This window comes from Balaenoptera ricei, chromosome 1 (genome assembly GCF_028023285.1).
Source record: "Balaenoptera ricei isolate mBalRic1 chromosome 1, mBalRic1.hap2, whole genome shotgun sequence".
Classification (NCBI taxonomy): domain Eukaryota; kingdom Metazoa; phylum Chordata; class Mammalia; order Artiodactyla; family Balaenopteridae; genus Balaenoptera; species Balaenoptera ricei.
Window position 1 is genome coordinate 26,116,354 of NC_082639.1, and position 25,550 is coordinate 26,141,903.

The window sequence follows — 25,550 nt, forward strand, 5'->3', positions numbered from 1 at the left end:
GGGATTTCTGAAGAGCCACTGGAACTGATACCCCTTCCCTCCTCTGAAGCACGTTTCTAATAGTGACTATAATGCAGAAAGGGGTAAATAAAGCTTTAATAGGAAAACTGCACAGCTGCCTCTAGAGGGCAAACAAGGCTCATTTTAATCTCCAGCTTCTCTATCTGGCTGACTCAGCTAATTCTTCAGTCTGACTACACAGTCCAAATTAAGCTTGGCTTTGCTTCCTGTCATACTAGGAGTCATTGGTTTACAGATGACTCCACTGCAGTCTGGTTAGAATACCATCCTTCTTCCCTGGGATTAGGAAAGCTTAGATCTAGAGACTGTTAAAGATGTAGTGGTCTGTTTCAAACACTTGGCTCTGGAGAACTATCCAAGCCAAGGAAAATGAGAGGAGTTGAATTACGACAGAAATCTTTATTAAAATGTGTCCTTCAGTAATATGTTAGCATACATACAATATACACACATACATCTGTACACTCTTTGACACACCTCACAGATTGCCACCATCAGTTTAACCAATAAATTAAAACTAAAAAAGGGTGGGGGGGCAAAGGGGACGGGGGATGGAACTAAGGGCAAAGTTTCCACGTTTCCTCTGGTAAGAAATTGCAAATTTCTCAGAATTTCCCTGGGGAAAACCTGTGACCAGAGAATCTTTGAAATAAAATACATAAATCCCTGCCCCCACAAAAAGATTCCAAAAGATGCAGTTACAAGTGTGCTTCTCAGAACAGGAGCATTTATTCCACTTCATACTCTGGCTTCTGCATCTTCCGGCTTCAAGACAGTCGTCCCCTCAGCTGGGGCAGAGAGGTTCATATGGGCACTTGGGCTTGGTGCACCTGGGGCTCTGGGTGTTGAGGGGCAGGCTGCAGCTTGGGAGTGAGGGGAGCCACACTCATCCGAGGTGATGTCTGGCACATCGTCGGACTGCGTATCAGAGCTCTCCAGGTCACTGCGGATGCTCTCGGGCTGGGCCAGGCTGATGTCCCAAGGTCTGCTGGCCTGGCAGTCTTTCTGTTCACAGCTTTGGTGTTTGCAGGGGGGATCCTCTTCATTGCTGCCGCCGCCACCACCACCGTCTTCTTCATTCTCCACCATCTGTGCGTGAACATGGAGTGAGTCCTCCGTGCTGCTTCCACTCACCAGCTGATAGTGGCTTGGTTTGGCTTCAATGTCCACTTGGATTTCCATATTGTTGCATTCTCTGTGGAGACAAAATCCACTTTGCTGAATCATGCATGGGTCATGCTATACCTGTTGGTAAAAGCAGTTTGTGGGTTCAGGATTAGAAAGTCCGAAAATATAGGTAAATAGTAGAATAGAGCTCACTTTTAGAGAAAATAAAATTTAACCTAACACTCAAATAAGATGGAGAAGAACAATTAGAGCTTTTCGTTGATTTAAAATACGCACACAAACACAAACATCTCTGCCAATTTCTGTATTTCTTTATTTTTTAATTTTCATTGGAGTATAGCTGATTTACAATGTTGTATCAGTTTCTGCTGTACAGCAAAATGAATCAGTTATACATATGTATACATATATCCACTCTTTTTTAGATTCTTTTCCCATATAGGTCATTACAGAGTACTGAGAAGAGTTCCCTGTGCTATACAGTAGGTCCTTAATAGTTATTCTGCCAATTTCTTTAAACAACTAAAAATGAGCTTCCAAAATTCAACTAAGGTTCAGAGCCTCACACTATCTTACTCAAAATATGAAAGTGAAAGAAGAGTCACAGCTCTTTACTTCTCTGCCACAATTAGAAGAAACCAGAATCTCTCCAGTAGGGAGTGCTGCAGTCACACCACACCAGATACACTAGCTTCTCAAATATAAAGAGAAATAGGCTACAGGAGCCACATCAAGCAAAGAGCAACATGAGAGCAGAAACCATAGAGCCACATACATACATCAGTGGACACCAATCTAGCTCTTCAGTTCCATGTGAATAATTACACTGTTGCAATAGCCAAGAAAAGAAAAGGAAAAAAAAAGGAAAAAGAAAAGGAAGAAAGAAACAACCTCTAAAAATCAAGTGCTAACAAGAAAAATCAATCAAGAGATGCCAAATACTCCCATACCAAGAACTTGCTTGATGAATTCACAGGGTATACACACTATGTATCACACTAGATGGTACACAGAGCCCTAACATGAGGCATTGAGCTTCTAAGGCCAAAACCCAACCAAAAAAATGCAACCTCTCCTAGGCTTCTGACTGTTCACATACCTGTCCTGTGGGTTGTAGGAACTGATTATGGAACCGGCCATAGCACGAGTGCTTGCGTTGTCACTAATTGCACCAAGACTGGCTGTGTCTTTGGGGAAAATTTCCTTTTGGACATCGGCTTGGACTTCTAACCTGTGTAAAGAGGGGACGTTTAAGTTAATGCGAGACCTGGGTATTCTGAGACAGTCTGCTTCCTGGCACATGCCTCTTCCATTATTCTCTTGCAAATTGAGTTGATCTGATCTTCTCCAAATGTCAAAGAGCTCAAACAGATGCCCACACATCTTCTCTCTTAAATTTATCTATTGAAATCGTCCCCTCCTTTCCATCCCCACTGCTACTGTTTAACTTCAGGCCCTCAACAGCTCCCGAGTGGGTAACTGCAATTGGGCTCTTTCCAGTAGCCCTAAGTCCAAGTCAAACAACTTCCAGATCAGTGCCAACGTGGACAAAAACCTGATCACTCTAACAGCCCTCTCTTGGCTCCCTCTTGCCAACAGGCATTTAAGGTCTACTGATATGCCTCCAAGCTCTCTCTCCAGTTCCATCTCTCACCATAGGTCCTAAATCATAATCACACTGAATTTTTTTCTTTCCTTACGCACCTATACACATTTTATACCTCTATGGCTTTGCATATGCTAGTCCCTCTCTCTGAAAGTTTCCTTTCTCTATGTGACAAACTCATACTCAGTCCTTAACAACAAAGGAAGTATCATCTCCCTTCATTCTTCTATCAAACCAGTCACTTCCTGCTAAGTGCTCCCACAGCACCTACCTATTTATTAAATCAATTTATGTACCTCTTTCCCACTCATCTGTGAACTCCAAAAAAGGAGAGACCACACCTCATTCACACTTTACCCTCCATGTCTTGCACATACTAGGAACTTAAACATTTAGCAATCAAATTACCCCCAGCCTATGAGCTTAAAGGACATAATAAGAGTCAACCTCCGACAAGAGCAGCAAACTTTCCCAATGGTGTCTCAGAGGACCCATAGCTTTTCCTTTCTTGACTCCAATATCATTTGGTTGCACACTTAAGTATTTCCTCATAATGGGTTTCACAGTCAAACCCATCTGACTCATTCACTTCCTATAAAAGGCTTTCACAGAACTGGAACAGCTGGACTGGCTAAGTTGCAGTTTCAGCAAGTCAGTCTCCAATTATGTCTGCTTATTTACAGGGGTGTTGGTTTTAAGAAAGCACAGCAGTGAATTCTCCAGCATGTGCAGGCGGCATCCCCTAACAAGAGACAACCAGAGTCATGAAACGCAGATAAGTCGGCAGCAGCCTGCAGCTGCACATTCAATCAACCTCCATCCTGCTGCCTGAGTCTTTGCTCTGCTGCTCCAGTCTTAGATGCCCTTCAAAAATGTGCCATGGCTCAGGAAAATGAGGCAGTGCAATGGAAAGTACATTGAGTCAGAGACCTGGGTCCTAGTTTCAGCTCTGCCATAGAATCACAGTTAGAATTGGAAGAGGCCTTTTACAAAGGCCATCTATCACCTTAGGTGGTTTGCAGATGCTAGTCTGTGCAATGGCTATGCTAAAATCACCTGGGGAACCTTTTCAAAACACAGATCCCTAGGAGATTAGGAGAGAATCTGGGAGATTTTAATTTATTAATTCTGGGATAGGGTGCTGACATCTATTTTTAAAAGGCTCCCAAGTAACTGACAAGCACTCAGGTGTGGGATCCAGTCCATCTGCCATCTGTTGCTTGACTCCTTCTAATAGCTAAATGGCCCTCTGGTCTCACTTTAAACACTTCCAGGGATAGGCAGGTCAGTTATCTACTAATGTAATCCATCCTTTCTTTGGACTTTATATAGATTTTTCCTATAGTCTCTATAATGAAACAAAATTAGTTTCCCTCTAGCTTCTGCCAAATCGTCTTAATCTATCTCTTGGCATGAGGCAGAACTCTTAATCCTTTTTTCCAGTTCAAGGCCCTTCAGATATCTGAAGGCAAGCATCTCCCCTACCTCCCTACTTTGTTTTGTACCACCTTTACCCCTCCCTAGGGCTCTCTTCTCCAGTGCGTTCAAATAACTGCTTCTCATGTAACATCTGCTATGCTCCTCTGAATATGTTCTGTTTTTCCTAACTGGTAAAACGACCAACCAAGTCATAACCTTTTTAGTCATAAAGCTTTGCATATTCTCAACACAAGTTTATGGAATTGATTTACCTTATCTATCAAATGGGAATCAGAATAGGAAGGTTTTAAGGATCACAGCACCAATAAGCCAACAAGATACAGTATAAACGCTGTTCAACTAAAAGCCAGTGATAAGTCTAATGGAGGACACAGTCTTGGGAATTCTACAAAAATGCATGCTTCCCCTTCCTGATGGAGGCAGCCTAATGTAGTAGAGGGAGGATCTGAAGTCAAGATTATCCTTTATTGGGACTTCCCTAGTGGTCTAGTGGCTAAGACTCTGTGCTCCCAATGCAGGGGGCCCAGGTTCGATCCCTGGTCAGGGAACTAGATCCCACATGCATGCTGCAACTAAGAGTTCACATGCTGCAACTAAAGATCCCATGTGCTGCAGCTAAGACCTGGTGCAGCCAAAATAAATAAATAAATATTTAAAAAAAAAAAAAAAAAAAACCAGAGAGAGAGATTGGCCAGGAACACAGGATTATTGTGTTGAAAAAAAAAAAAAAATTATTCTTTATATGGAGCCACTATGGTGCAGTGGGAAGAAACACAGAACTTTTAAGTCGTTTAACCTTTCTAGCCTATTTTCTAATTGTAAAAGTTAAAACAAAACAAAAAAACACCATTGATGATTAAATCAAAATGAGATGCTATATGAGACATGCCTGGCACAGAGAAATGGCTCAATATGATATGTTACCTCTTATAATTCCAGCTGGTTCTGTCAGAAATTGCTTACCTGCTGTATTTTCCCTTGCCACTGGAAAGAATGCCACCACTCAGTGTGCCCCCTGAGAGGGCTGCAAAGCTGGCTGTTTCGCTGTATGGACCTTGCACAACACTGAGTCCATCTGTAGGGCTTCCACTGGTGCTCAATACGCTAGTTAGACCTTCAATGCTACTTTCCCCAATGCTGGGATTCTTGAGGGCTCGCCAGGCATCTGCCACTGGGGATGGAACCAAACATCTCAATTGATGATAGCACAGCATCAAAACAGAGTCTGGCATTTTCCTGCAATGACTCTTCAGAGTAGAGAATATTCATGTAGAAAAATACTCATTTATTCACTTAATGAATAGCTACTACAGGCAGCCACCACATATCCGGTGTTTTAACATATGCTCACACGTAATCTTCCCAATAACTAGGAACTAATAGCCCCAATTTTAGGTGAGGAAACGAAAGCTTAGAACTAAATGCCTTGTCTGTGGCTAGTCACACAAAACTACAATCTGATTCTAAGTCTCCTATTCTTTCCATTACACTATAGATGTCATCTAATTAAACATGAAAATTTCAAAGTACACTTAGGTTGTGTGCTGACTCTAGTAGGAAGTTTGAAAGACCTTTGGGGATCTCTGTGTCCCAGGTTAGTTAATATGGTAAAGTGGAAACAACATCAAAGTATAAGTCAGAAGACTTGCTATAGTTCCAGCTCTGCAGAAGCTCTTAAACCCATTTAACAGATGTTGAGACAAAGGCTTAAATAGGTTCCATTAATTGGGGATAATAACAGCCCTGGCCCTCTCTCTTCAGAGCTGTTGTAAAAGCCAAGTGAAAATAATAACTGTGTAAGTCTTCTGAAAATTATAAAGTACCATGCAGATATAAGACTTTATTATAATTATAATTATGTAATTTACTATTACCAGCATACTTAAGAGTTACTTGGAGTCCTACTAGTTTGTACCTGCCACACAGAGGCAAGTACCAGGGGAATTAACCTAATAACTCTGGAACAAAGAAATGAAAAGCTAAAAATACTTTACCTCCTATAAAGCTCATTAGCCAACATAATCCAATGTCAATCTCCCTGTAAAATGTGCTGAATTTTACTGACTTTTATCTTGTGTTCCATAAATTCAAAGGGAAATTAAAATTCTCCTTTTACCTGTGATTGGGCCATCATCTTCATCAAACTCAATTTTCACTCCCTTTCCATTGGCCGTACTAACTCCACAGCCACCTCCACGACAGAGAGAAATGGGCACAACCCCATAAACATAAGCCAGCATAATAGGGACACCAATACCTGGGGAAGATAAGGAAACATGTCAGCAGGCCATCAGGTTGCAGCTGCCCTGAATTCTCCTTCCCTGGGCTGAACATAGACAAACCACTTTATAAAGGGCCAAGGAAAGACAGAATGATGACTGGACTTGGAATCAGAAAGGCCTGGATTAGAATCTTGTCTCCAATTCACCAGCTGTTATAACCTTGGACATATCTTCCTAGAGTTGCCAATGATCAATGTATGTACAGTGCTCAGCACAGTAAATATATGTTGCTTTCATTTCCCCCCTTCCATTCACTGCTGAAGTGCTAATCCAAGAACCAATCAATAATCAAACATTAAATAAGTGACTCCTAGGGTTTAGGATCCCCCCAGAGTGTTAATTCCAAAATCTTGCTGCTGTGGAAGGCAGAATGGCTTAGTTGTTAAAAGCCCAGACTCTGAAGTCAGACTGCCTTAATTCATGTCCCAGCTAAGCGACCTTGGGCAAATTACTGCACCTTTCTGTTACAACTGGGCTACTGTGAGGATTAAATAAATTAATACAGGCGAAACACTCAGACCTGCTCCTGGCACATGGAGAGTCTCAGAAAATATTATATTATTATTATTCTAAAACACACCTTCATGCCTCCCAAAATACTGTGAGGCATTAAGCAAATCAAAAGTAATTTTGTTTTGTGGGTTCCGTGGCAAGTGGAGAAGGAAGAGGAAAGGTGAAAAACTAGGCCTTAAAGTAATAGTTTTTAATTCAATCTTTTTTATGTGCCAGATGGCATTCTAGGCACTAACTTACGAATGAAAGATCCCAAACTCTGATACTTTAGTGTGGCTGATAATAATAATAGTGCCTAATAAACTCCCAAGGTGGGTCTGACATAAAATGCAGGAGCATCCAGGGTGAAACATCTGGCCAGCTGGCTAAACTGCAAGGCCAGAAAGCTGATGGGAGTGGGTCGTGTAAGGGGAGGAGTCATGGTCCTGGCTAGCTTCTTACCAACACTAACTGCAGCAATAACTGGGGACGCAATGACCGACAAAGTCACTCCTCCTGTGATAGCCAAATTCCTCTTATGTTTGGAGGTTTTCCTTCCCTCATACCTGCTATGAATCTAAGAATAAGAAAGAAAATCCAGGTCAGCAGGTTAGGACATCAATCTTTTTGCTAGGGAGAAAAAGGATAAGTGAATATTCCCTTATAAGTTATCTATATTAAAACATATTCCCCCATGTCAAAGAGACATCTTTCTCACATTTTAATCTAACTCAGACCAGGATGATATAAACTAATACAGAAAAAGTTAATATAAGAAGAGACAAAGTAACTCAGGGGAGTGAAGTAAGCATTTTACCTTTAAGTCACTGAGACAAACCGGGCCCAGGATGTTAATAAGAACTTTCAGATCTCTTGGGGATTTATGAAAATCCATTTAAGAAATTATTTTTATTTAAGAACCAGCTGGTTTTCAGGCAGCTCTGAAACATAAGCTCCTCTCCATTTCCTTCAAACCTTTACCAACAAACCTGAAGATGGAACATGCACAGAGCTCAACATATCTTACCTTCCTGCCAACATAAACAGGAATGCCAATGACCATGGCAGGAATGGCAATGCCAGCAATGAGGGATATCCCCACTGGAGCGCCAATCAATGTGCCCAGCTGCCAAAGAATTTTCTTCTTACGGCTCCATGGTTTCTTGCCCCAGAATGTACAGCCAGAGGGGCTACAGAGGAAACATGCTGAAGTTAATGTCAATATTACAAATGCAGCTATTGTCATCAGAGAGCTTGATAAGAGCAAGAGCCTCCTTTTCTATAGGAGTGATTAACAGTTACAAGAGGTTACAAGAAATGAATTTATTACATAAGGGGGAGCAAAGGACAAGGCCAGACTATTAGAGTTCTGGCTCTTTACTTTTTTTCCTTTTTTCGTAAAGGCAGGCCTCCAGACTTGAAACCTCTTTTCCATTCTTTTCTGCTGCACTCTGTCCTCTCTAACCCACCAAACTGAACCTACTTCTTTGAGTGATACTACGTGGGATCCTGCATAGTCTATGCACTTGACATCTCATCCAGACATACTGTGTCCTGCAGTTAATGAACTCTCTCTGATTTGCATAGTTTTCCTGGCATATGTAGATACTGCAAACCATCTTCCTGGGATAGGATATAAAAAGACTTCATCATACCCTTTATGACAGTTTCATACTCTGAGTTTGGCTACTTTTACACTCAGCCCTTCTGAGTCCAACCACTTTTGTCCACTGCCTTTGTACTGTCTTCTCTACTAGATAGAGTAAGTAATTTTGAAAGTAGGGATCATGTCTTACGCACCCCTGTGTCCCCAATAATTGGTATACTGTAAGTAATCAAATGTTTGCTAAATTGGAAATGAAGATGTTCCATCTACACAATGAATGTTAAGTTTGTAAATATTAACTCCTTCAGGACAATATTTTAATGACTACTACATCCAAGGAACTGTAAAAAGGTAATACTGGCCTGAAGACTCTTAATATAGTTTAACAAAATGAGACACGTAAATGAAGTAAAAGTCATGACGATGTTTATAGAACATTTAAAGAATGTCAGTAAAGAAGAATGAGGCAGAAAAAACTGGGGGAAGGCATCAGGGATGGAATGGCATTTAAAGTGGCCCTTGAAGGCTGAATAAGAACTGAACAGTTGAGATAAAAGGGGGTTGCTGGGGGGTGAAGTGATTAGAAAGCATTCTAGGTGAAGGAAAGAACATGAAGAAGTATGGAGGTAAGATAACACAGAAGAGACACAGATAATCTGGGACATAGCATTTATGAAAGCAAAATGGAAAAAGGTATATTGGGGCCAGACTGCAGAAAACCTTAAAAGCCATGCTAGGGAAACTGAACTCTATCTGGAAGGTAATGGAAAACAGTCACTGGAAGTTGCTGAGCTGGAGAAAAACATGATTGGAAGGGTGTTTCAGAGGAACTTTTTACAGCTTCCTTATGCTGTAATGAGAGGACAGACAATGATGTTTCTTTGACATCCTTTTCCCTAAATCAGTAAGAGAACAAGACTATAAAAACAATAGACACTTTCTCATCTCACCTGAGGTAATGCAAGTCTGAGATCTCCTTCATACAAAGCCAACAGAATTCACAGCCACACACTGCACAGGTCATATGATTACAGCTTCCATCATTCATCTTGATAATGTAAGCACTGCATCGTGGGCATGGCTTGATGTCATCTGCTAAGTGGGGGAGGAAGAATAGGTAGAAAAATATCCCTAGTTAAACCTCGTTTGATTTTATTATTCCTAGGAGTATGCACAAGAAATGAAGAGGCAGTCAAGAATTCTTGACTGAGGATTCCAAATTGTGCAACCCACTTCACTGGAAGGCTGGCTATGTCTAGACCTCAGGAAATTTCATAAAATGGATCCTGTCTCATACTGAGCTGCCTATCCCCCAATCTGGCATCTTACACAGCACTAGAGCCACACTCTGAGCAAGGAGACTTCCCTAGAGAGAAAGATGGTTCCAAGAAAAATGGAATTTCAGCAGCCAATAGGCTGGCAGAATTAAAAGCACAGTCCTACAGGAAGAACAGTCTGCAGCCTGCATTTGGCTTTAAGTCTTGAAAAATTTTAGTTCAGGAAACTCATTTCTCAGGTACAAGTATCACTGTGATTTGCTGTTAACATAATCCACAGTTCCTTCTCATGATACTTTAAAATTCAAATCCTACAAACAATTGAGTATGCTATGTAGCATACACCTGGTAATTTTCACAGCAAGCTAGGAACTACCCTATTACAAAGAAAATTTAGGAGATTATACTGTGCCAGGAAAAAGTGAATGGTAAAATCTTTCCTACTAGCTTCTCTCAAATGACATCAGTGAAATAAAGCACACTTACAAAAGGCAATAAACCCACTGACATTTTAAAAGAGGTTCACTCTGACATGTCAAGGTTGGAACTGAATGTGTGATATTCCTCCTTTTAAGGTTAATCATTAATCCATACTAATATTATTTCCTTTCCTTAAATCTGTACCCTATTTCCAAAACCAGTGATGTACTTAAAGCTGGTAGGAAAACAGTACAGTTCTAATACTAAACGTCTTTCTGCTCACAGTGAAAGTTCTAAAAAAGCCCCTAGCTAAAGGACCCAACTACTCTCCAATCTGAGACATATTACTAAGAAGGTAGAAACTACAGAATTCAGTTTTGCTTTATTCCAATTTCACCTGGGTTGGACAACCTCTAAATGGTCAGAGAGAGACGCTACATACCAAATACAGTGTTGAAAGTATTACCAAATAGTTTCTGCACTTGGGACTTCCCTGGTGTCGCAGTGGTTAAGAATCCGCCTGCCAGTGCAGGGGATACAGGTTCGAGCCCTGGTCCGGGAAGATCCCACATGCCGCAGGGCAACTAAGCCCGTGCGCCACAGCTACTGAGCCTGCACTCTAGAACCCGTGAGCCACAACTACTGAGCCCGTGTGCCATAACTACTGAAGCCCACGTGCCTAGAGCCTGTGCTCCACAACAAGAGAAGCCACCGAAATGAGAAGGCCGTGCACTGCAACGAAGAGTAGCCCCCCGCTCGCTGCAACTAGAGAAAGCCCGAGTGCAGCAACGAAGATACAATGCAGCCAAAAATAAATAATATAAATAAAAATAAATTTATAAAAACAAACAAACAAAACACAAATAGTCTCTGTTCTCTAATCCTTGAGTAAGGTAATCTCTCCCAGCTTTGGGCTCACATTATGAAATATCAATAAAGAGACAAATGAGACAATGCCAACTCATACCTGGTCCAGATTCTTGCCCATAACTGAGACCTGAAGTGTGCTTGGTCCGAACTCGCAATGTCTGCGCCCTCTGCTGACGGGCCATATCGCATGTCTGATTTGGATGCCATATTTGCTTGCAGTGGTAACAGAACTCAGTCTGGCAGCCTTCCCTCTCACAGGTCAGCTTTGGGCAGCTGGCACAGCCATAGGCAATAACAGCATACCTGGGTAAGGAAACAGGAAGAGATATAAGTAAGTTAAGACATGCCTCAGTCCCAGTGGGGTAACACTGTGTGGTATCCCCACCACTTCATACGATGCAGAGGAAAGAACACACATATAACAAATAACACATGCACGAGCACACCTAACAAACTGTAAAATATTCTGTGTGAGAAAGTAAATTGTTTCTTGAGATTCTAAAAACACATATTTACCTCCTGAAAAAGTAGGGGAAAATATCATACTTAGCCTGAATTTTTTTTTTTTTTTGGCCGCAGTGCATGGCATGCAGGATCTTAGCTCCCCGATCAGGGTTCGAACCTGTGCCCCTGCAGTGGAAGTGTGGAGTCTTAACCACTGGACTGCCAGGGGAGTCCAGCCTGAATTTCTAGCATGTATTCAGTCATAGTTTAAGCTGCTTTAGGAGCAATTTGTCCCAGCAAGTTTCATAAATAAGGGTACAAAACTATTTCCTTTTGATGATTTGATATATTTAGAGAAATTAGAATTTGTTTAAAGGATAGAACATTTATAAAATAAAGTACAATAGCAAAAACTAAAGCAAGTATACTTTTTTAAAATTGCAGTTTAGTTGATGTACAACATTATACAAGTTTCAGGTGTACAACACAGTGATTCACAATTTTTAACGGTTATATTCCATTTATAGTTATAAAATATTGGCTATATTCCCTCTGTTGTACTATATATCCTTGTAACTTATTTGTTTTATACATAGTAGTTTGTACCTCTTAATCCCCTACCCCTATCCTGTCCCTTACTCCTTCCCTCTCCCCACTGGTAACCACTAATTTGTACTCTATTTCTGTGTGTCTGTTTCTTTTTTATTATATTCACTAGTTTGTTTTATTTTTTAGATTCCACATATAAGTGATATCATCCAGTATTTTTTTTTCTCTGTCTGACTTATCTCACTGAGCATAATACCCTCCAGGTTCATCCATGTTGTTGCAAATGGCAAAATATCTTTTTTTTTATGGCTGAGTAGTATTCCATTGTGTATATATACCATGTCTTTTTAATCCATTCATCTGTTGATGGACACTTAAGGTTGTTTCCATATCTTGGCAATTGTAAATAATGCTGCCATTGGGGTGCATGTACCTTTTCCAATTTGTGTTGGTCTTTTTTTTCTTTTTTCAGATAAATACCCAGGAATGGAATTGCTGTGTCATAGGGTAGTTCTATTTTTAATTTTTTGAGAAACCTCCATACTGTTTTTCATAATGGCTATACCAATTTACATTGCCACCAATGGTGTATGAGGGCTCCCTTTTCTCCACATCCTTGCCAACATTTGTTATTTGTGGACTTTTTGATGATAGCCATTCTGATAGGTGCGAGGTGATGTCTCACTTTGGTTTTAATTTGCATTTCTCTGATGATTAATGATGTTGAGCGTCTTTTCATGTGCCTGTTGGCCATCTGTATGTCTTCTTTGGAGAAATGTCTATTCAGGTCTTCTGCCCATTTTTCAATTGGATCATTTTTAAAATTTTTGGATGTTGATTTGTATGAGCTGCTTATATATTTTGTTTTTGTTTTATTTTTTATTTAAAAAAATTTTTAACATCTTTATTGGAGTATAATTGCTTTACAATGTTGTTAGTTTCTGCTGTATAACAAAGTAAATCAGTTATATGTATACATATATCCCCATATCTCTTCCCTCTTGCGTCTCCCTCCCACCCTCCCTATCCCACTCCTCTAGGTGGTCACAGAGCACCCAGCTGATCTCCCTGTGCTATGTGGCTGCTTCCCATTAGCTATCTATTTTACATTTGGTAGTATATATAAGTCCATGCCACTCTCTCACTTCGTCCCAGCTTACCCTTCTCCCTCCCTGTGTTCTCAAGTTCATTCTCTATGTCTGCATCTTTATTCCTGTCCTTCCCCTAGGTTCTTCATAACCATTTTTTTTTTTTAGATTCCACATATATGTGTTAGCATACGGTATTTGTTTTTCTCTTTCTGATTTACTTCACTCTGTATGACAGACTCTAGGTCCATCCACCTCACTACAAATGACAGTTTCGTTTCTTTTTATGGCCGAGTAATATTCCATTGTATATATGTGCCACATCTTCTTTATCCACTCATCTGTCAATGGACACTTAGGTTGCTTCCATGTCCTGGCTATTGTAAATAGTGCTGCAGTGAACATTGTGGTACATGTCTCTTTTTGAATTATGGTTTTCTCAGGGTATATGCCCAGTAGTGGGATTACTAGGTCATATTGTAGCTCTATTTTTAGTTGTTTTTTTTTTTTTTTTGGTTGCATTGGGTCGTCATTGCTGCGTGCGAGCTTCCTCTAGTTGCGGCGAGTGGGTACTACTCTTTGTTGCAGTGCGCGGGCTTACTGCGGTGGCTTCTCTTGTTGCAGAGAAGCACGCGGGCTTCAGTAGTTGTGGCATGTGGGCTCAGCAGTTGTGGCTCGCAGCCTCTAGAGCGCAGGCTCACTAGCTGTGGCGCGTGGGCTTAGTTGCTCCGCGGCACGTGGGATCTTCCCGGATCAGGGCTCGAACCCACGTCCCCTGCATTGGCAGGCGGACTCTTAACCACTGTGCCACCAGGGAAGCCCTATTTTTAGTTTTTTAAGGAAGCTCCATACTGTTCTCCATAGTGGCTGTATCAATTTACATTCCCACCAACAGTGCAAGAGGGTTCCCTTTTCTCCGCACCCTCTCCCTGCTTATATATTCTGGATATTAACCCCTTATCAGTCATATCATTAGCAAATATTTTCCCTCATTCAGTAGTTTGTCTTTTTGCTTTGTCAATGGTTTCCTTTGCTGTGCAAAAGCATTTACATTTAATTAGGTCCCATTTAGTTTTGCTTTTATTTCCTCTGCTTTAGGAGACAGATCAAAAAAATATTGCTATGATTTATGTCAAAGAGTGTTCTGCGTATGTTTTCTTTTAGGAGTTTTATGATTTCAATACTTTTTCATTTTTAAGTTTCATAGTGAAGCTGGTCTGACGACAGACTGAGAGACAATGAACATAGATGGGTTCGTGATCAACTTCTATTGAAAGCTCATTTTATCTTTCCAAAAAAATTTTTTCCCCAATTTGAATGTATACCTTGAAATCTCTTCTTTCTTGACAGGTTCCAGAATCCAAGAATACCACTCATCTATCTTATGAATTAACATAGAATATGGCCATATCTCCCCGCAATCCCTTCTGACACATATTCTTAGTAAAGATGGACAATTCAGAATCTATCAGCACCAGTATCAACTGCTTCTTATAATTGTTTATTTACCAAGAATACTTTCCTACAAACAATCCAATATATTTACAAACTATTAGCCTTTCTGACTAATTCTAAAAATGTCAACTAAATGCACAGACTAACAAGTAGACACTTGTTTAAAATAATTCTTTTTTAAAAAAAAGTAATTTAAACAAACAAATGAAGAATGGAAGACAGCAGCTGTGAAAGTTCAAACAATTTTTAGGTCAATGATTTCAGGCTTAGGTGTTGCCATCGGGGCTTTGTCACCTATTCCATGTTCTACTCCAATAGTCAAAGACCTCAAACAGCTTAAACAAAAGACTAATAACACTTTCTTAGATTTATTCTACGGTTTGTTTGCTTATTTGATTGTACATTAGATGTTCACGATAGCAACTTAAGTTCTCAGGTTCATCATAGATTCTGCAAGCTGATTTGAGAATGACACTGAAATTACCGATGACAAGGTATCATCTATGTTACATAATACAGGCTGTATTAAAACTCTTCTCAGAAAGAGCAAAGTGAGAAGAGGTCAATGTATGAATGCAAATGATTCATATCCTGTAGGAGTTCTGAGCAAATTTATCCCACCTAGTTGTAATATAACTACTAAAGATAAACAACGTTTCTCCTGAAGAAAGTGACTTGCTTGCTACTTTGTGTTAAATGAGAAAGGTACTGGATGATCTCAGAAAATTATTAAGTCAACTTCTGACAATACATATTAGATAGACTGCCAGTCAGGAAGCCTTGAGCATTTCATGATCCATTCCTACCTCACATGGTGGAAGTAAATATTTATTAACAGATTTTTCTTTTTTTTCAAAGAACATTTGATAGTATTGACAATGTCAATTTTGGGTGTGGAATTTGGTTCCAAGGAAGTAAAATAACCCCAAATACTCAAGAACCCCCAGCAACCTATTACCATGACACAGAATTACTCAGGGCACGAGACTTGGCATTCCTGTTTTTGGGTGCCTGGTCTGGGCTCCTTGCCCCTGACTCATACTGCATGACACTGAGCTAATTAAAATCTCCAAACCTTAGATTCTATCCCTAAAATGGAAGTATAGGTGCTTGCAGCCTTCGAGTTTTAAAACTAAACATGTTTTAAAACTAAACATGTTTTAAAACTAAACATGTTTTGGGACTTCCCTGGTGGCGCAGTGGTTAAGAATCCGCCTGCCAATGCAGGGGACACGGGTTTGAGCCCTGGTCCGGGAAGATCCCACATGCCGCAGAGCAACTAAGCCCGTGTGCCACAACTACTGAGCCTGTGCTCTAGAGCCCGTGAGCCACAACTACTGAGCCCGAGTGCCGCAACTACTGAAGCCCACGCGCCTAGAGCCCGTGCTCCACAGTAAGAGAAGCTACCGCTATGAGAAGCCTGTGCACCGCAACAAAGAGTAGCCGCCGCTCGCCGCAACTAGAGAAAGCCCATGCGCAGCAACGAAGACCCAATGCTGCCAAAAATAAATGAATTAAATAAATAAATAAATAAATAAATAAATAATAAATTTCTATTAAAAAAAAAACTAAACTAAACATGTTTTAAAACTGCAGTTGTGGACTTCCCTGGTGGTGCAGTGGTTAAGAATCTGCCTGCCAGTGCAGGAGACACAGGTTCGAGCCCTGGTCTGGGAAGATCCCTCATGCCGTGGAGCAACTGAGCCCGTGCGCCACAACTACTGAGCCTGCGAGCCACAACTACTGAGCCTGCGCGCCACAACTACTGAAGCCCGCACGCCTAGAGCCTGTGCTCCACAACAAGAGAAGCCACCGCAATGAGAAGCCCACGCGCTGCAACAAAGAGTATCCCCCGCTCGCTGCAGTTGGAGAGAGCCTGTGTGCAGCAACGAAGACCCAACACAGTCATAAATAAATAAATAAATAAATAAATAAATAAATAAATAAATAAAATTTTTAAAAAAACAAACTGCATTTGAGATCTTGCCCCAAAAGTTATGCTATAGATAAACAGCGCGTTTTGTCCTACTTCTTGGCCTTTGCATATTCTATTCCTTTCAGCCTCGAAACGTCCTCTCCTTACTTCTTGTCCTGGCAAATACTTATCCATTTAAGAACCAGCTCAAATGTCATCCTCTCTATAAAATCCACTTAACCTCTCCAGGCAGTTGGTTGCCCACTTTGTGTCTGTGCATAATTACTTTACAATACTTAACACATTATATTGTAATTATCTGTTTATATGTATGCTTCCCCAACCAGACTAGACAAGGGAAAGTATCAACCATCTTTTAATCTCCAGGGTCTAGCACACTGATTCATGCTTAAAATACCTGTGTGGAATGAATGATAGAGACCCTCTCCTGTCTGGGTTTTTTACTTTCCCCAGGTCATTTAGCTCTTCTCCTGGGCCATTACTTTTCCCTAAAGCAATCTTTTAAACTTATCCATGTATCTATTGGCTTTCTTTATGTCAAGCAGTATAACTTAATCCTAAAATTCTGTTTAAGCCCCTTTGCGGAGCAAACTCCTAAATTCTGAATAGGGCAATCTTCTACCCCAGGCAGTCAAAAAAAACCCTTCATCCTTGAGACCAAAACTGCCTTGACTATCTTGTTCCCTCTCTTCCATGTCCTACACTGGAGCCTCTCTCCTACTCTGCCTTCTTAGCTGAACAGAGCATTCAGGTCTGCTAATTAGAAGCTAAATGGAAGGTGTAGGAAATTGCATGATGCTAAGAACACAGAAGCATCCTTTCCTCCCCCCCTTAAGTTCATACAACTTTTATTAATTTTGTTAATTTCCTATCTTGAGAAACATTATAATGTGTGACAAGCTAGACCACAGCATTACCTTACTCCAGCCCTGGGGGAAAAATTCCCAATAGTATGAATTTGATTATGCTCCAACAAACCCTGGGAGTTAAAGAAATGTGTTCCTATATTATGTCTGTACTTCACTGTTCCAGGCCATATAATCACTTACAAACAGACCCTGAGTGTATATAAGGGTGGAAAACATGGGCCAAGTTGTCACAATGAGCCATACTCTTACTATCTTCCTTTTTACTGCGCTAGTTCAAACCCATGTCATCTCTTGACCAGACAATTGCAAGAGACTGCAGTCTCTTTATTCCCTACTCCAATCCAAATTCTAGTTCCAGAAGTTTATCTATCATGATGTTACTCTTTTGCTTAAAATCCTTCAACAAAAAAGAAAAAAGTCCTTCAAACTTACACTTCTTTGCATGGCATAGATAGACCTATAAATCTGAATCCAATCTACCTTTTCAGATGGATCTCAAGTCACTTCCCAGATCATGTTCCCCATATTGTACATCTAGAGGCTAACCAAACAAGACTCCAGACTTAGTCTTGAATTTTTATACCTCCATGCATTTGCTCATAACATTCTGGTTTAAGACACCTTTTTCTCTACCCTCATCTTTGTTTGTCTGGTATAAATTTCTACTCATATTCTTCAAGCCCTGATCAAATATCACCTCCTCCACGAAGTCTTTATTGACACCATCATGCAAAACCTTCCATCCATCTTATAAGAACACTTGTATTTTCTTTAGTATATATTACATTGCATTTATAATTATCTTCCTACTTATCTATCTGTCTCCTCTACCAGGCCAAACTCCCTGTCAAGAGGCCCATGTCTAAGTCCTTTGTGTAATACCCAGTACTCACCTAAGTTTCAACACCATATGATTCTGAAAAGTGTCTGTTTAATGATTACTTGTCTGTCCTCTTCTTGCACACCCTCCTCTTTTCTGTTTCTCCTCTCAAAACTGTCGTGTTTGTATTCTTTATCTCCGTATCAAAAATTTAACTATTCATCCCATTCTTCTGGGACCTAATTGAAAGATTTTGTTCAGAGTTGTAGAAAAAGTTGGAATATAGATATCTTAGTCTAGAGGAGCTCTCAATTTACTCAGAGCACAAGATTTAGTGTTAAATAAGGACAGTAACAGAAGGCAGGACAGAATAACTATTCAAGGAGTTTAGAAAACTGCAAATAGGGAAAGTTTCAGGTATGCTTTAAAGATGTCATCGAAACAAAACAAAACAAAACATGTTTCCTGGTGATCTCAGTTTATTGAAATTACACCAGACTGAAGATTTGCATATTAGCATTAACAAGATTTACAGTGTATATTAGTATTTTTTAAAGGGTCTAAGGAGCTCAGAAATAGAGTTGCTTTATTTTGTTCAATCCAACATTTCCCAAGCTTATTCAATCATAAAACATTTTTCTTTTCATTAGTAATGCCTATACCTTGGGAAATACTGATGTTGGTGAAAAGTAGAAAATAAGATCAAAAGATGGTTGGAGACCATAAAGGGTCTTAAATCATAAGGATAGATCATATAAAGAATAAGTTCTTAAAAACATAAGAAGTCATCTTGTAGGTCAGGTATGAGCAGTTTTAAGCAGGGGAATGATATAAAATGTTCCACTTTAGAATGAGTACTCTGGCAAACATGAGAAAGACATATTGGGCTGTAGGATGATGTAAATGGCGAGAAGCGTTGTAGGGGGAATAAAGAGTTATGAAAATGAAGGTACAGAGCTAAATTAAGAAAAGAGGTCCAGGGGACTCCCCTGGTGGTCCAGTGGGTAAGACTCCGTGCTCCCAATGCAGGGGGCCCGGGTTTGATCCCTGGTTGGGGAACTAGATCCCGCATGCATGCCGTAACTAAGAGTTTGCATGCCACAACTAAGAGTCTGCATGCCGCAACTAAGAAGCCTGCATGCTGCAACGAAGATCCCACGTGCTGCAACTAAGACCCGGAGCAGCCTAAATAAATAAACATTTTTAAAAAAAGCTCCCCATCTCCACCTTTAAAAAATAAATAAATTAATTATATTTTTAAAAAAAAAAGAGAGAGAGAGAAGAGGTTCAGGAAGGCTTCAGAAAGGAAAAATCCTCCCTCACTGACTGAGAAATCTGTCCTGCTCAGGGAGCTTGCTCTTCCCTCATAAAAGTGTTAAGAGACAAACAGAAGCTTCCTGTTTATGGGATAATCCAGCTCAGTTATCTAGGAAGGCCAATAAATGATACTACCTTCTGGAGTCAGATGGGACGGGGGACTCTGCAGGAGACAGAGGCAGCAATGACAGGCTGGAGTGGTGGACCTGCACAAAGAATTTAGGTCAAGACAGCCTTATCTCCTATTCATCTGTACAGAAGATCTGCCCCCTGTATGCCAGGAAATATTCTGTCGTCTCCTTTGCTCACCCCTCAGTCTTCTAGAGATTCTGAAGGGGTTTAAAGATAGGCAACAGGGCACTTGAGAGGAAAACATTACATGTTTACATGATTTGGAGGTTTCTGAAAAGACCTTGTGCTTAAGTAGAGACTCTAAGGGGTAGCATATCAACTGTACCATTTATCAGCTGTGAGACACTGGGTCCCACACTTAAACTTTTCTGAACTGGCTTTTCTTTTATAAAATGAGTTTACCACCATCTACCTGTATGGAACTAAAATGAAATTATTTCTGAATGAAGTTATAGTCTGAAGATTATAAAGGACTATAAAAATGTCAGTTATCTGTATTCTGAGTTAATTTTATCTCATTTGAAAGTATGTTTTAAAGATTACACTTGGTGGGAATTCCCTGGGAATCCAGTGATTAAGACTCGGCGCTTTCACTGCCGTGGGCCCAGGTTCCGTCCCTGGTCTGGGAACTAAGATCCCACAGTCTCGTACAGCAAAAAAAAAAAAAAAAAATTGCACTTGGTAATATTGTACTTAATAATATTAATAATAATGTGAATGTTTTCCCATAGAAATCAGTTCCCTTATTTATGAATAAAATAAAATTGTATTTAAGTATGAAAAAAGAAAAATTCAAGATTCTTTTCTCTGTTCCACAAATATTTTATAAACAAATAATGAATTGTTTAACATATAGTGTTCTTATTATCATGAGTAATCACAGTAAAACTAATGATCAGATCACTTATATGCTCCCCTCACCCTGCCAAATACACACATATACACACAGAGAGCAAAAAAGAACTTGATAAATTTGGCTGGCAGGAACTTAATCTGCAGGCAGTAAAGATGGTCAGGTATGAGAAGAGACAACTGGGGTCTGAGGCTTCTCTTCTAGTTCTCATCCATGATTTTTACCTGACCCAGAAGAATAGAACAGTTTGATTAAAAGAAAACAAAACAAAACAAGCTATTTTTCTCATGACCTTAAAAAGAGGTGGCAAAACCACTGGCCACATCCCCACTTATTTGGGAAGTGACAGAAATTTAAAGTTACTCCCTGTTTATCTAACACATTCAACTGAATTCTCAAAACACTCTGAAAATATCAATTAGGCCTCTCAAGTAAGGAAAGGATTAGGCCTATTTCAGGTAAGAAAAATAAAGTAGGTAATAGGCTGTTAACAATAAGAATCAGAAGAGAAACCAGATTCTAGCATTTTTGGCTCTCTCAACACTGTCCTTAGGCCACACTTGATGAAATGACCCAAACAGTAGCATCCCCAATAATGCTGATAAGCCTATGCTTTTTTAAAGCTTTTTATTCTTTGAGAGAAAAGAATACTGGCCTTGGTTGGAGTTAAGACCAGTGTTCCAAGCCTGATTCCACCACCCACTAGTTATATGACCCTAAACAAGTCACTCAATTCATTTAAACTTCAGTTTCCTTATCTGTAAAACGAGATCAAATCTATTTTACAATGTTGCAGGGATCAAATTAAATTATGTATGCCTGACACATAGATACTCAGATGCTAGCTTGCTTGCTTTTCCCAGACTTCACCTTCTTTAAACCCACAGATAACACATTTAAAGATTATATTAAAATTGTTACAGTTTTTTATCTAATTAAAAAAAAAACCTCTGGATGGTAGTAATCCAATACTTGGCTAATATAAGAAATGACCTAATTTTTTACTAACTTCCAAATCAGTAATGGTTTAGAGTTGTCATCATCAAGATTGTAAATTAATTCCTGTCCATTTTTATTGATGTGAGCAAAGACAGAGATTGACTTCAGAGAAATAAAAACAAAAAGAGAACTTTTCCAGAAATATAATCAGTGATGTCACATTTCTCAGTTAAAATTCAAGGAAATTCACATCTGAAAAAGGAGTTAATATACTATTCCAAAGTTAATCAAGCAGTGTTCTCTTAAGTAAATATTCCTTTGGTTCAGAAAATAGATCAATAGTGTCTGTAAAACGTCACCACGTAAATTAACCTCTTAAGGCTAGGAAGATCACCAGATCTCCAGATATAAGCAAACTTTTCCAAGAGCCTAGGAGGTTCTTTCTGATACTTATTAACTGAAAGTGAAAGTGACCTACCATAGTTAAATGCCCCAACCTTTGACCATAACACTTCAAAGTAATTTAGAAACCCCAACTCAGTGAGCTTAAATAACACATCCATCTCTAAACAAGTTTGTCAGAACAGAAAAATAGAAGAAAATAACTCATCTTACTCCCCTAGACACTCTAAGTCAGCTTCCTTTGAAGGAGACAAAAAGCAGAATCATGGAAATCTTAAAACAGCCTTGATATACAGACTACAATTAAGAGCCTTTCTTAACTCCTTTGAAAGAAACGAACACTCAGCTTTTTACTAGGAGTCCCTAGCATCTTTTTGTCCTCAAAACATGACACACAAGAATAAAATGATCTGTCCTAGGTCGCAGAGCAGGTAATGGCACAGTCTGACGCCCCTCTTTGCTGCATGCAATCGTTCATGGGATGTACTGACAGTAACACACAATCAGATTTTAAAAGGTAAGGGTCGGGGGGCGGGTGGGGGGTGGGGGACGGTCTCCACTGAATGCTCCAGCTGGTGAAATCTGGTAGTAGTATGTCTCTGCATCTACTGCCTATTTTCTCACTGACCTTAAAAAGTCAGCATACATGGTGCATCGTCAAGAACTCAAGATCAGAGGAGCTGGGAAACACATTTTCTCCTACCATGTCAACCTCTGGGCATCCTTTTCAGTGCCCCGTTGCTTCTCTGGACAAGGAAAGGGTCTGTCTACTCTGCACCCTGCCCAGACAGCACTGTAAGAACCACAGGGGCCCCCCCAATAGCTTGGCACAGAAGACACACCACAATGCCCAGGGTGCCCCCAGAGCGCTGCCTGGGAGCTGTCCTTTGCCGTTAGTGCCATTTCAGTCACCTGCATTCCAACTTTCAGCAGTGGTGGGCAGAAAGAACACCCTTTCTCCTGAAACGCTGCAAAGTATGCCCCTAGCCAAATGGACACACCCCTCCAAAGCGCTGCCCCCTCAGAATGATATTCTCATTCCACCCTTTGCCAGATATCCCCTCCCCATCCTCATTAAGACATACCCCCTACCTCTGGACAGAGGGGCATGCATCCGACCAAACACGGCCTCTCCCTGCCTCCTGACTTGATGGACAGCTCCCTTCTCTCCGACTGCTCAGCCCCCACTTCAAGCCCTCGGGCAGGGGTGGGGTGTTGGGTGCGTTTACCCTACTCTCTGGGCATGCGGATGGTTAGCGGTTACCGGCTCGCCGCAGTTGCCGCCTGGCCCTCCCTCCCCCTGGTCATCCCTCACCCCTCCCTCCACGCTGGGACACACACACACACACACACACACACACACACACACACACACACAGACGGTGCGCAGAGGACCTCCCCTGGGGCCGGTCACACGCGGTGACCAGCCCCAGGCCCCAGGTCCCCACCGCCGCGGCCACCGCCCCCGGGCCACGCCCCCGCTCTCACCCGCAGTCCGGGGCCGGGCACCAGCGGCAGTCGGGGTCCGAGGCCAGGTAGCGGCGCAGCATGAACTCCTCGTACTTGTGCATGAGTGGTGGGTCGGCGAGCAGCAGGCGGATGTCGTGCGGGTTGAGTCGCTCGCTGCACTCGGGGCAGCTGATGGGGACCCGGCTCTCGCTGATCTCCAGGCGCAGGTAGTGGCGGAGGCAGTCCCGGCACGAGCGGTGCGGACAACTGAGGAGGCGCGGGGCCCGCTCGGGCGGCAGCCGCACCAGGCACAGCGGACACTCCACCTCCTCCGGGCCCGAGCCGCCGCCCTCCGCCGCCTCCTCATCGTCTAACCCGGGCCCCGCCGTCGCCGCGGCCTCCGCCTCGGCCTCGGCGGCCGGCTCGGCGGGCAGCGCCTCAGGCGGCGGGGCCTGGGCCGCGGCAGGGGCCGGGGCGATCGGCGGCGGCGCGGCCGGGGGTGGCGGCTCGGCCTGCGGCTTGGCCCGGGCGTGGCGGCCGCGGGCCGAGGCGGAGAAGACACTGTGGAAGGTGAGGCGCCGGCGCCGGCCGCCGCTGCGGCACTTGGGGTCGGGCGCAGCCGCGTGCAGGGATGTAGACCGCGGCGACTCGGAGTCTTTCTCGGAGCCCATGGCCCCCAGAGGCCGAGGAGCGAGGGGCGCCCAGCGCCGCCACAGCTCACGCCTCAGCGCCCCTTCAGCCGGCGTCCCGACCGCTGCCGCCGCCTCAGCCGCCCTCCCAGAGATAGAAACCGAGAGTCAGCGACGAAGTGGTTATAAAGCCTCCGCCCCGCGCGCCGCTGCCCACTGCGCAGGCGCCTCGCGAAGAGGCCTCACAACCCGCGCCGCCCCGCCCGGAGGGGGTCGCTGGGCGGGGCCAAGCGGGGTGGGGCGTGCTGGGCGTGCTAGAGCGGAGCTCCGCCTCCTCGGGGTCAGGTGATTCCAGGACCTCCATCTTGAGGAGACGGTAACCCGACTGCTTTTTAGGCCTCCTCCTACAATACCTTCGCCCCGACCCTCATCATCCGCAAGGTGGAGTTTTCGGTTTGCCTTTCCTCAAGGATGGGCCGATTGCCACTTGCAGCAAATGATACTTCAGTTACTCCATCTGTAAAAAGCAGATAAGGGTAAATCAGATGGTGACTCCGAGCTGGTCCACCTTCCAACACTTATTTTGTTGTTGTTTATTAAGCTTTAATTAATAAAGAATATATTCATTGAGCATCTGTTAAGTGGAGGCATTATTAGATAAGACAGACGGGGTCCCCCTATCTGCAAGAGAATTATAGAACAAAGTCCAAATCCCTTAATCTAACATTCAGTGGTCTCTGTGAGCTAATAAACTATTCCTAGGCCCACCTCCCATTCTTACCTCCTGGTAGCTTCGTTACTTACAATTTGTGGAAGGAGGCCCAGCATTTTTTTTTGCCTGAAAGTGCCTTTCTTTTGCTGGTTCCCCACTGCTTTGACCGGGGGAAGATCTGGATTCAGACTTACAAATGCGAGGCAAGCAAGCCACTTTAACAGCAATGGGAATGTATCAGTTAGGATTATACTCAGTTGCAAATAACAAAAGAAAAAAAATGGCTTACGATGGAAATTTATTTCTCTCTTCGTGAAAACTAAGTCGCAAAGTAGGCAGTTCAAGGCTGCTCTGCCGTCCTCAGCACTTGGTTTCTAATCTTAAGATCACCTCATTATGGTCCACATTCCAGACAGTGGGGAGGGAAAAGGGAAGAAAGGTACACTATTTTCCTTTTAAGAAGACTGCCTGGAAAGTCTGGCACGTTTGTGCTTACATCTCATTTGCCAAAGCATCGTCACATGGCCATACTGGGACATGTAGTTTTCTGATTGGGCACAAGGTGCCCCTAGAAATAGGTGCTCTATTATTAATAAAGAATGGTGGAATGAGTACTGGAAGGTAACCAGCTGTCTTTTTCATGGGTGGTATTTAAAACCATGAGAAAAGTCCCCAGGAACAAACCCTGAGAAACTTCAGACTCATGAGGTAAAACAGTGGAAGAGGAGCCAGCAAAGGAAACTGAGAAGCAGGGGTTGTGAGACAGGAGAAAACTCAAGCTGGCGTGATGTCACAGACACCTAAATAAAATGTT

General features: G+C 42.0%; 1 protein-coding gene across 3 annotated transcripts; it reads right to left on the reverse strand.

Moving 5' to 3' along the window:
* Positions 1-400: 400 nt before the first annotated feature.
* On the reverse strand, positions 401-24,212 carry RNF19B (ring finger protein 19B). 3 transcript variants are annotated; one of them, XM_059918384.1, is made up of 9 exons: positions 23,435-24,206; positions 11,240-11,445; positions 9,526-9,670; positions 7,997-8,159; positions 7,432-7,546; positions 6,312-6,452; positions 5,159-5,366; positions 2,249-2,380; positions 401-1,216 (listed from the first exon to the last, which is right to left on the reverse strand). In XM_059918384.1, the coding sequence occupies exons 1-9, from the start codon at positions 24,064-24,066 to the stop codon at positions 760-762; spliced, it is 2,199 nt and encodes a 732-aa protein (XP_059774367.1). In that variant the 5' UTR covers positions 24,067-24,206; the 3' UTR covers positions 401-759. The 3 variants fall into 3 exon arrangements, with proteins under 3 accessions (XP_059774367.1, XP_059774376.1, XP_059774383.1); XM_059918393.1 differs by having other exon boundaries at positions 9,526-9,667; positions 23,435-24,198; XM_059918400.1 differs by having other exon boundaries at positions 1,178-1,266; positions 9,526-9,667; positions 23,435-24,212.
* Positions 24,213-25,550: the final 1,338 nt, after the last annotated feature.

Excerpts from the sequence above, each read along its gene's own strand:
- RNF19B (XM_059918384.1), bottom strand. The coding sequence starts at position 24,066 with ATGGGCTCCGAGAAAGACTCCGAGTCGCCGCGGTCTACATCCCTGCAC. Across the intron at positions 11,446-23,434 it reads TGCCCGGCCCCGGACTGCGG|GTATGCTGTTATTGCCTATG; the intron begins GTGAGAGCGGGG and ends TTCCTTACCCAG. Across the intron at positions 8,160-9,525 it reads TCAGACTTGCATTACCTCAG|CCCCTCTGGCTGTACATTCT; the intron begins GTGAGATGAGAA and ends TTTCCTCTGTAG.